The 12,308-nt window shown below is 45.9% G+C and overlaps 1 protein-coding gene across 1 annotated transcript in view; it reads right to left on the bottom strand.

The window, feature by feature from the left end:
* CC2D2A (coiled-coil and C2 domain containing 2A) overlaps positions 1 to 12,308 on the bottom strand; it is a 129,678-nt gene that overhangs the window by 92,084 nt on the left and 25,286 nt on the right. The window contains exons 5-6 of the mRNA XM_068975261.1: positions 3,524 to 3,612; positions 3,090 to 3,191 (exon numbers count right to left, since the gene is read on the bottom strand). Of these exons, the coding sequence (XP_068831362.1) occupies positions 3,090 to 3,191; positions 3,524 to 3,612 (191 nt within the window). The remainder of the gene's footprint in view (positions 1 to 3,089; positions 3,192 to 3,523; positions 3,613 to 12,308) is intronic.

The following is a 12,308-nucleotide window of genomic DNA, read 5'->3' as shown; positions in this document are numbered from 1 at the left end:
ATTTTTATATATTCTCAGTATCAGGCATGATACTGATCAAGATACATGATCTGCAAGTAATCGCTCCCATTATGCGTGTTGTCTTTTCACTTTTTTCTTGGTTTCCTTTGAAATGGAAACGTGTTTAATTCTGATGAAGTCCAGTGTATTGATTTATTCTTTTGCCACTTGTGTTTTTGAGCCACAGATAAGAAACCATTGCCTTAGGCAAGAAACCACTGCCTAAGGCAAGACACTTCATATTTTACATAACCTGACTCCAAGGGAAGTGCCCTTTCTAAGGCTTCCTCAAGGCGCCCACCATGGATCTTCCAGCCTGCACTTCCACTGTCGGATCACCTGTCTGTCATCCCCACTGGGCTCCTTGAGAGTGGGCCGTCACTGTCACTGCTGTGTGTTCAGAGTCCATTGGACACCCGGCAGGAAGGAGCCTCCAAGAGATGCTGGCAACAGGTAGAGTGTGTCAAGGGATCAGAACCCGGGGCACTTGGGACAATGAACCAGGTCCACAAAACAGAGACACTTTGGTCATGCCTACTGGAGACCAAGGAGTCAAATGTTCTGTGTAATTCCCACTTCTTTGTTGACATGTTCTTGGAGATGTGTGTTTGGCTTTGTTCTCTTATTACAAATCTGCTGAGGATAAAGAGGAATGGAAACAAGAGTTTAGCACAGGTTTGTGCTGATGGATTTAGATTCCTGACCCAAGTATTCCCAAGCAGCTTCTTCTTTTTGCTCTGACCCTACAGCCTCTGACACTTGCTACTAACTATGGAGAGAAGGCTTCACATGAGCCAGGCACTGTGTGAAACCCTGTGACATGTATGCACTCCTTTAATCCTCAAAACAATATCAAGGATCAGGTTTTGGGTAGTATCCCTATTTTAAAGAGGTGAGGGGATTTCCCTGGTGGTCCAATGGTTATGAATCTGCTTTGCAACGCAGAGGACGCAGGTTCGTTCCTGGGTCAGGGAACTAAGATCCCACATGCTGTGGAGCAACTCAGCCTGCACGTCACTACTAGAGAGTCCACGTGCTGCAACAAAAGAACCTCCATGCTTCAAATAAGACCCAACACAGCAAAAAAAAAAAAAAAAAAGAGGTGGGAAGTGGGGAAGGGGGTTATATTTATCACTTGGAGAATGAAAAAGTTACACATCCAAGGTCATACAGCTAGTGAGTGAGATTGCCAGAATTTAGTGCTGGACAGCTGAGGTCCAGCACCTGGCCTTTTCATGTGCTCTTTGCCCCGTAGGACCAAAATTGTCTGCTTTTTATATTCTTCTTCTGGGCTAAGGTATGTACATGAATAACTGTGCTTGTGAGTGACATGTCATTGGAAAGCTGAGATCAGGTCTGCGGACAAGACAGGTGGTGTTTGCCTCATCCTCAGAGAATGGCTCTTAGGGGATATGCACTTTGCTAGACAAAAGGTCAAGTTCCTGCTCACAAAGAGAAATAAATAACTCTGTGAGCCAAAGGAGTATATTTTTACTTCTAAAACTACCAGCTTGATTTGGATATTGTATTCATGGCCTATTGGACAAGCGAGAACTACCATGATTGTGTGAAAGGATTATCCATCAAGAAAGTGCAGACGACACCAGACATGGGAGACCACACCCTCCTGTTGCTTACTCACACATCTACCAAAAGAACCAAAGTATTTGTGTCATAATGATGAGATTTTAGGGACTTTCTCCTTTAAAACAATATTTTTTTTTGATGTGAACTATTTTAAAGTCTTTATTGAATTTATTAAAATATTGCTTCTGTTTTAATGTTTTGGGTTTTTTGGACCAAGAGGCATGTGGGATATTAGTTTCCTGACCAGGGATCAAACTCTCACCCTCTGCATTGGAAGATGAAGTTTTAACCACTTGCTCACCAGGAAAGTCTTGGTACTTTTTCTTTATTTTCCAATACTTTAGAACTATGGCTCTTACAATTATGGCTCTCATGGAAGGAAATCAATTGGAAATAAAGAAAAAGAAATGTGTCCTCTGTAGAATGGAGTAGCCAGTTGTCATGAGCCATTTTAGGGGACCAATTGAGTGTTCTGAAAACCCATGAGCACAACTGCAACTTTCCTTGTAATCATGCAATCTCTAGCTTGTTGGGGATGAATACAGGTAAATGAAAATCTATAACATCTCATCATAGAAAAATAAAAGGCATCATCTAAGAAATTTGTGACTGTGCTCCAGAAATATCCCTAACACTTAGACAACCAAAACCATCGTCAGCAACACACCCCTGGGTTAGACTTGCAAACACTTCACTGGGCCACGTGCCCTGTTGATCTTTCTGCTCCTCCTTTTCCTGGATGTATTGGTCCTTCGGCCACGTCGCTGATATGTCTTTCTGTCTTTAACAGGCTTCCTCTTTGCCTCGTGGGCCTTCAGTTTCTCCAAGTGTAGGACCATCGTCATTCACACTCTTAAAACTTCAAAACTCACCACAGTTCAAATACTTCTTAAATCTATGTCTCCAGGCCAGGTCCCTTCCTCTCTGTGCATCTCAGGAGCACACTGAGGTGCCTCACCAGCATCTCAGATTCAAACAAGTCACCCCGGTGCATTCAAATCACCACCCGATCCAATTGTCAATTGCTCTCCGTGGCTTAGAAAAGAACATTGGGGCACCTTAGTGTAACACTCAGAGTCCCCATGATTGGATTCTATTCTTATCTCTTTCTCTGTTTCCCAGCAAGATCCATGGGCCCAGCACTGCTGACCCATGAGACACACTGGGAATGAGACAGAGCTAGAATCCAATACTGACTGGTCCACATATGTGCTCTGTGACCTGGGGATGGCTTGGCAGGCCCTCTGAACCTCGTATGTCAAATGTGAATGAAAATCATGGTACCCACCTCATAGAGGTGTTGGGATAAGGGCATCTAATAACATGGGGAAAAGACTTGGCAAAATGCCCAGCACCAAGTAGTATCTATAAATAGCAGCTATTATTATTAATGAGTTTTTAACAGCCCCTCTGTGCATAGCTCTGTTCTAGAACTTTTGCTGGAACGTTTCTATTTGGCATCACTGTCTTTGGTCACAAAGTAGGGGTAGCCTATTTCTCACCTCCGTGCCAAACTCAGTCTCCAATTCTTTCTCGGTGGGACTTCGTAAGCACCTGGGCCGAGGGGTGGGAATTTCCTGCAGCAGCGCACTTTCTGCTTTGGACTAAAAAGTCGAAGAGAAAATTACTGCTACATAATGTCAGTGATGCTATGAAAACCTCAGTCACCATCTCGGGAGGAAATCAATCAGTAAAATAATGCATGCTATGCTTCTTTAAGAGGTAAAAACAATGGTTTAGAAAAAGGACATTACATTCTTCTTAAGTGTAATTTTCATCTGTGCTCATAGTTATATGCTGCATGACACCTTTAGAGCATGAAAAACAAATTGAACAGTATTCAAATCCACGCAGTTTTGAGCAAATGAATCAAGCTAGACAAGACTGGAAGCAAGGTAACTGGCGCTGAGCAAAATATCCCTGCAGTTTCTCTCACCCTTGCAGCCTGTAATTTCTCCCTCATGCGTTCTCTCATGGAAAATTCTGCAAAGCCTGTTCTGGAAGATGAAGGGATTGGAGGCAAGCCTAAAACGATACAAGAAAATTACTTTAAAACAACATCTTTTTCTTCCAAAGGGAAGATTAGATTAAAAAATAACAAGAGAATGTCATTTTATTTTGCAAATTTAGAACTTCACATAAACCATCATGAGATAAAGCTGAACAACACCCCCCCACCCCGAGCTGTCTGACGTAATAAGGACGTGTCTTGGCTTCTTTAAGATGGAAAGTAACAACCTCAGTCCTACCAGGGCTGACACGTGGACTTAACTAAGAATCAAACAAACGGCACTTGATTTTTCAAGGCACAAGCACACCAGTTCAATTACCATTGGGAAGAAGCTGTCAAATTTATTGATTTGACAATAGGCTCCTTGGATGAATGAATGACTATTGATTGATTTTGGGGTTCAACTTTCAACAGCGGTGATAGCTTCGATCAGAGAAAGTTTTTCTACAGGCTCAAGCCATAGCCTTGGGCTATATCGAACAAACAACATTTATTTTGTACATAGTATTAAACCTGTACATAAACTCTTGGTGGCTCAGCAGTAAAGAATCCGTCTGCAAGGCAGGAGCCACAGGAGACCTGGGTTCGATCCCTGGGTTGGGAAGATCCCCTGGAGCAGGGCATGGCAACCCACTCCAGTATTCTTGCCTGGAGAATCCCCATAGAGAGAGGAGACTGGCAGGCTACACACCGTGGGGTTGCCAAGAGTTGGACATGACTGATGTGACTTAGCACAAACCTATACATAAGTATCATGAAGTGTCGTTTAGCCATTCTGTCCCAGGCTCTGTCATAATGTGTTAACTGACTGCATCTTCTCATCAACTTTATGCCATTCCTGCTAGGAGGGATCACTCACTGGGCGTCTTGAAGATGAAGACCCTGGAGTAACTGGCATTGTGGGACTTCCCTGGTGGTTCAGTGGCTAAGACTCCTTGCTCTCAGTGCAGGGGACCTGGGTTTGATCCCTTTTCAGGGAACTGGATCCCACATGCTACAACTGAAAGGTCTCGTGTATTGCAACTAAGAGCCAACACAGCCAAATGAATAAATAAAAATCAATATTAAAAAAATCTTCAAAAAAGTGACTGGAATGATGATTGCGTACTCAGGAGGTACAGTGCTAGGAGTTGACCCTAAATGCTGCACACCATTATGGAAGGGGTAGGGATACAACAAAAGGCTTGGGGAACAGAATGTTACGATACTTAAAGGAGAGGGGGCTCTACTGGGAGGAAGCAGATGAAACGATTGCAGAAGGAGCTTGAGGTCAAGTCACGGGGAGCCTCTGATGTCACGTGAAAGAAACGGGAGTATGTTTTCTATGCGGTGGGGATGCCCTGAAGGACAGGGAGAGCAGAGGAGGGGAAGCAGCATTTTCTGGAGCTGCTCCTAGGGCTGCAGTCACAGGATGGTTGGGGTGGAGACGGAGAGACCCCAGCTGGTATAATAAAGAGGGAGCCAGCGGGCATGGTTGCAAAGAGGCCACAAGAAGATGACTCGGTGGTTCCTAGTGACGATGGGCAGTGAAAGTTGCTCAGCTGTGTCCGGCTCTTTGCGACCCCGTGGACTATACAGTCCATGGGACTCTCCAGGCCAGGATACTGGAGTGGGTAGCCTTTCCCTTCTCCAGGAGATCTTCCCAACCCAGGGATCGAACCCAGGTCTCCCACATTGCCGGCAGATTCTTTACCAGCTGAGCCACGGGGGAAGCCCGAGGCAAGCACTAATTCCCCCAGCAGCAGCACCTTCTGGGCACTTGGTGGACCGGCAAATGTTCAGGCCTGACCCCAGACAGGCCCACTGAATCAGAACCTGTAGGTGGAGCCACGATCTGGGTAATTTTTAAGACAGACTCAAGTCGGAGGACCCCCAGTTTAGAGAAGGCAAAGATGTCTGAGGTTTCGGCTGGGGTAAGTATGGATTTGGGGCTCCTGAGAGAGAAAAAGTGGAGGCATGCCAGCCTGAGGGGTACTAGTGAGGAGGGGGATTGGTTCACTCCTGTAAATCAGAGCTGGGACAAGCCTGAGATGCTGGCAGGGTATGGGAGCGTGTACTGGGCCTGCATGCTGAGCTCCAGGAAGGGGCCCCGTGCCTGAGATGGAGACCGAGGAAGTGTTTCTACCCTGGTGATGCTGACATTTAGGAAAAACCTTTCCTGAACGAGAGAGTAGGGAGAGAGGAGTTTTCTGACCCTGTAGCCTTCTGCCCTGTTAAAGGAAGAAGGCTAACAAGTGAACGAAAAAGAGACAAGGCAAGATGCTTTATTAGCAGGTGGAAGGAACAGTGGGGAGAGAGGACGCTGCACGGGGCAGAGCCCACCGTGCTGACCCGTCGCCTCTGCTTGTGAAGAAGAGAGAGCTATTTTTGTAGCTTGGTTACTCAGTGCCGAGGCCAAGTGTCCTTCCTTTTATGTGACAGAAAGATGTAAAATCCTACTTTATCAGGTGCCAACCACCTGCCTGAGGCTCCTCCGTGCCTGGTGGAAGGCCTGAAACAATCACCTTAAAAGATCACAGCTTTACATGTGTGGGCTGAAGTTCAAGTTCTTTACAAGAATCTCCTTCTGTACCCTGAGCAGGCCTTTGGCGTTTGTTTGTTTTTTAAGCCAACTTTAAAAATCAAGTCATTGTTTCCCATTTTAAAGACCATCTCCCCATGGTGGATCACATCCCCATGCCGGAGTCCTATGACTTTTCCTGCGTCACATTCGTCACATTTTGAATTTATGGATTTGTGTGGTTATTGCCCTGATACCTTCTTCCTCCCCCAGGCTCTGTGGTCTCCAGCCACAGAGGGTGGGCACAGGTTAAGTGTCATTAAGTGTGTGTGGACCACCTAGGCGGATAAAGAAGGGTTTCTAGACTGGACCTCTGCTCTCTGGCTGATCACCCCCCTCCTTCTGCCCCCAGAAAGAAGCAATGTCTTTGAACATGAAAAAAAAAGAAACCTCTTGTTTATTTACCATCCCCCTCTTATTTTTAAAAGAGACCTAGTTTTTCAATTCAGTTCAGTTCAGTCGTTCAGTCGTGTCTGACTCTTTGTGACCCCATGAATCGCAGCACACCAGGCCTCCTTGTCCATCACCAACTCCCGGAGTTCACTCAAACTCACGTCCATCGAGTCAGTGATGCCATCCAGCCATCTCATCCTCGGTCATCCCCTTTTCCTCCTGCCCCCAATCCTTCCCAGCATCAGAGTCTTTTCCAGTGAGTCAACTCTTCACATGAGGTGGCCAAAGTACTGGAGTTTCAGCTTTAGCATCATTCCTTCCAAAGAACACCCAGGGCTGATCTAGTTTTTCAAGTTGACTTAAAATAGCTGCTGCCTACATAGCGTTCATGAGAATAATTTTATGAATTATTCTTTAAAAGAGGCAAGATAGAATTCATGAAATTGTTCTAATGAACTCCATGGGGCTTCCCTGATGGCTCAGTGGTAAAGAATCTACCTGCCAACGCAGGAGATGAAGTTTTGATCCTTGGATCAGAAAGATCCTCTGGAGGAGGAAATGGCAACCCACTCTAGTATTCTTGCCTGGGAAATCCCATGGACAGAGGAGCCTGGTGGGCTACACTCCATGGGGGTCACAAAAAGAGTTGGCCATGACTTAGCACTAAGCAACAACAAAACAACAAACATGGAGTTCATTAGAATAATTTTATATTATTTAAAAGAGACAAGATATTTTATTTAAAAACCATCTGCTCTGAATAACGAAACTGAAGGGGCTTCTTTAGCAAGTATTAGTTTAAAAAGTCTTGAAAAATGTTGAGGGGGTAAAAAATAGTTCTTTCTCGATTTTCAGAAATAAACTCAGTGTTAGTGAAAGACATTTGGAGGGTATAAAGATCTCTAAACCCGACCTGTACAACTAGGTGGTGAGATGTTATTTTCCCAGCCAGAACGTGACCTGCTTGACGGCAAGGACTCTGTCGGTGGCTTTTGTACCTGGCACCTTGCAGCACTAACTCGATGAAAAGGGAAACATGGAGGAGTATGAAGGTGTGAGAGATGTCAGACGGAAAGAGTGCGATGCACAGAATTCTTTGAATTTTGAAAGATTTGATTTGAGGGTGTGCAAGAGCTTATGGACAATGAGAGAATTTCAAGACATTCCGTTAAAAATATATACATAATGTCCATTGGTGTGAAATATGGATTTTCTGGCCAAGGGACGTTTTTCATTGGGGCAGCAGGGATTATATCAATGGATTTGACAACACTTCCCAGGCTGTCCAGCAGACCTGTGGGCCTCAGAGCCTCATCAGCCTCACGTTTGCAAGTGGCTCCCAGATCTTCTCTGTGCTGACACCTTCTCCCGTCAGGTCAGCCACACTCACTGCACTCCACGTCTCTCTCTTTAGAGACTTCGTCAAACGATGAACACCGCCCATTTTTCTCTAAACCACTTCTGTGATACTTGACTCCTCAAAAAACACACATCACCTCCTAATAAAAAAGGCATTGCCCTTTGAAATAATTTTCCAGTCGTCTCACCTACTGCCCCTGAGTCGATGTGACCTTGTTTCTATGGACAGGCGGGCAGGCTTCTAAGGTCTTCCCTCCACAATCTTGGAAGTGCTCCCAGCACCCTGATTTGGACTCCCAGCCTCCAGAACAGTGAGAACTCAATGTCTGCGGTTCAAGCCACCCATCTACGATATTTCGTTATAGCAGCATCAGCCAGCAGGTACAGGGACCGTCTGTCTGGGCAAGACCAGCCCCACCAGCTTTGCCGTTTGTCCCTGTGCTCCGGCACCATCGTGGTGATTTCACAGGGCAGTGGGGCTTCCAACGGGCCTGAGACTCTGAAAAGTGGTGAAGAACATCATAGGTACGCTTTGACCTGACCATCTCACCTCGGGGTGAGCCTTCCGCATTGCCTTAGGCGGGGTGGAAAAGGCAGCAGAAGCATCGGGAAGGCCAAGCGCTGGGTGGGAGGCGCCAGGGTGACCTTCTCAAACAAGCGTCCCAAGTTTCTAAGAAGGGAGACAGTAGGTAAAGCTTCTGAGCTTGAAATATTTTTGTGGCAGTTAATCTCTGACAGAGTATGAGTACACATTCTACCCAACCCACTCTTGGGACTGCTGGCTTAGAGAATTCAGTTCAAGCATCAACAACGAAATCTTTCTCCCAGGGGCCTGGAGAAATCTCTCACCTGGGGCCTCCCAGGCGGCATGAGTGGTGAAGAACCTGCCTGCCAATGCAGGGGACATGAGGGACATGGGTTCGATCCCTGGGTTGGGAAGATCCCCTGGAGGCGGGCATGGCAACCCATATCTGTCCACTCCAACCCTGTCCTGGTGGCTCAGATGGTAAAGAATCTGCTTGCAGTGCAGGAGATCCAGGTTTGATCCCTGGGTTGGGAAGATCCCCTGGAGGCGGGCATGGCAACCCACTCCAGTATTCTTGCCTGGAGAATCCCATGGACAGAAGAGCCTGGAGGGTTACAGTCCATGGGGCTGCAAAGAGTTGGACATGCAACTGAGTGACTAGCAACAACAGCAGAAAAGATGAAATGTCTTCTCTAGTGAGATGGAGATGACCGGGATTTTCCCACCCTCATGACCAGCTTTAACAAGCTTCAGAGACTTCTAAGAGCAGAAATGGTAGGTAGCTTCTGAAACTGGAAGAGTTTTGTAGGAGAAACAGATCAGGGTTGGAAGAAGGACATCAGAAGCGCAGTTTCAGTCGAGCAACATTTGGGTTGTCTCAAAATAGTTCATGGACCTAACTAAATCTAAGAGCTAAAAACAGGAAACTTCCAAAAGAAAATATAAGAGAAAATGTCCATGACCTTGGGTTTGGCAAAGAATTTTTAGATACAATCCATACTAGAAAAGAAGTGATAATTTGACTTCACCACGATTAAAAACTTTTGTTTTGGAAAAAGGGGCTTCCTTGGTGGCTCAGTGGTAAAGAATCTGCCTATCAATGCAGGAGACGTGGGTTTGATCCCTGGTCCTGGAAAATCCCACATACTGTAGAGCAAATAAACCTGTGCTCTAGAGCCTCAGTTCAGTTGTTCAGTCATGTCTGACTCTTTGCGACCCCATGGACTGCAGATTGCCAGGCTTCCCTGTCCATCACCAACTCCCGGAGTTTACCCAAACTCATGTCCATTGAGTCGATGATGCCATCCAACCATCTCATCCTCTGTTGTCCCCTTCTCCTCCTGCCTTCAATCTTTCCCAACATCAGGGTCTTTTCCAATGAGTCAGCTCTTCGCATGAGGTGGCTGAAGTGTTGGAATTTCAGCTCCAACATCAGTCCTTCCAGCAAACACCTAGGACTGATCTCCTTTAAGACGGGCTGGTTGGATCTCCTTGCTCTCTGTCCATGGGACTCTCAAGAGTCTTCTCCAACACCACAGTTCAAAAGCATCAATTCTTTGGTGCTCAGCTTTCTTTAGAGTCCAAGTCTCACATCCATACATGACTACTGGAAAAACCATAGCCTTGACGAGACAGACCTTTGTTGGCAAAGTGATGTCTCTAGAGCCTGGGGACTGCAACTGTTGAGCCCTTGAGCCACAACTACCGAAGCTTGTTCACTCTAGAGCCTGTGCTCCTTAGAAAGAGAAGCCACTGCAACGAGAAGCCTGCACACACCGAGAGAGTGGCCCCTGCTCAGTGCAACTACAGAAAAGCCCACGCAGCTACCAAACCCCAGCACAGCCGAAAGTAAACAAATAAATACGGTTATAAAGCAGAGAGATGAAAAGGTTAGACATTTGCTTGGAGAAAATACCTTCTAACCATAGACCAGATAAAGTACTTGTATCCAGAGTATATAGAGAACTCTTACAATTCCTCAGTAAGGTGAAGAATCCAATTAATAATGTGTAAAAAATTAAATAGTTTACTAATATACAAGCAGCTAATAAGCATCTGAAAAATACTCCACATCATTAAGCACTAGGGAAATACTATGTTAAAAGCACAATGAAATATCACTGTACATGCATTATAAAGGGTACAATGGAAATCACAGATAAAACCAGTTGTTTTTAGGCAGTGAACAAACAGAAACTCTCCCAAACTGTTGGTGGGAAAGTGAAATGATACAACCACTTCGTGAAACAGATTAGCAGTTTTCTATAAAGCTAAATATATACATTCATCATATGACCTGGTTCATAGAAGCATGACTTATAATGGCCTCAAACTAGAAATAATCCAAATATCCATCACCAGGTGAATGTAAATAAAATGTGTGCACACATATCCAGATGATGGAATAGAATTTAGCAATAAGAAGGAACACAGTGTGGATATATGCTACCACATTTATTATCTTGAAAAACATTATGCTAAGGGAAAGAAGTCAAAGTGCTATTGTATGATTCTGTTCACATGAAATGTCTAGAAAAGGCATATTTACAGGGATATATTTAAAACAATTCAGTGTTTGTCTAGGGCTGGGGTGGCAATGGCTGCAAAGAGGCATCAAGGAAATTTTCGGAGTGATGAAAATGTCCTAAAACTGGATTTTAATGATGGCTACACAGATGTAGACGTTTGCTAAATGTCACTGAATTGTATACTTACAGTGGGTGAATTTTATGATATGCAAGTTATTCTTCCACAAGTCTATTAAAATGCGAGCTGTCTTATGCAATATGCAAACATGGCTTTGAGCAGGCAGTTCACATTTAGTCTGAAAGAGTCCCAGACTGGAGATAAAAATCGAGGACTGATCAGTTATACCTACAGTATCTAGAAGCTGGAATTGAAAGTCTCGAGATGACAGAGAGAATGAATGCTGATTAAGGAAAGGGGGCTGATCACCCAGCTTCGGGGCTCCAACTGTTAGAGGTTGGGGTGTAGGAACCCGCGAAGAGGTGAGGAGGTCCAGCCAGTGAGGGAGAAGGAAGACCCAGGAGAGTGGTGTCCAGGAGCTGAGAGCCGAGGAGGGGAAGCACGAGGTGCGGGGAGTGCGGTTGAAGGTCGAGGAAGGTAGATGAAGAGCTGACCCCCGAACTGAGTGAATGTGCAGTTCATAGGGACCTCGACAAGGACAGGGTCGACAGGCAGTGGGGATCTCAGTTAGAGGAGAAAGTTCAAGCCTGCAGATAAAATGGGAAGAGATGACCCTGGAGAACTTTCGCTATGAAGGAGTTTTTGGGAAAATGCCTTTCTTGCTAATTCACGATGAAGATGTGTGTGTGCTAAATCCCTTCGGTCAGGTCCGACTTTTTGCAGCCCTATGGACTGTAGCCTGCCAGTCTCCCATGTCCATGGGATTCTCCAGGCAAGACTACTGGACGGGGCTGCCATGCCCTCCTCCAGGGGATCTTCCCAACCCAGGGATGGAGCCTGCATCTCTTACGCCTCCTGCACTGGCAGGAGGGTTCTTTGCCACACCTGGGAAGCCCAATAATAAAAATGGGTCTGTTTAATATTCTTTGTGCTAAGAGATGGGCAGTCAGGTGTGGCCACAGGCAGAAACAGAGGAGGGGTTCAGGTTCTGTAGCAGGGGGCAGGGCGTGCCACGCAGGGCACGTGGAAAGGCAACGAGGTGGTCAGGAGGAGAAGACAGAAGAAGGTGAGGGCTTCGACCATGGCTTTTGTGGGATTTCTGAGGGAAAGAGAGGGCAGGGCGGGGTAAGCAGGTTAGGACGGGCCAGTTTGAGCCGTTCTGATGGGCTCTGAGGTATGGGGTGGTCCCTTGTTGCCGGGTACCTGGCCCTGCGATGATCCAGGCA

This window comes from Capricornis sumatraensis, chromosome 7, assembly GCF_032405125.1.
Source record: "Capricornis sumatraensis isolate serow.1 chromosome 7, serow.2, whole genome shotgun sequence".
NCBI lineage: Eukaryota > Metazoa > Chordata > Mammalia > Artiodactyla > Bovidae > Capricornis > Capricornis sumatraensis.
The sequence above is the reverse complement of the archived record's forward strand: the minus strand, read 5'-3'. Positions and strand labels throughout refer to the sequence as shown.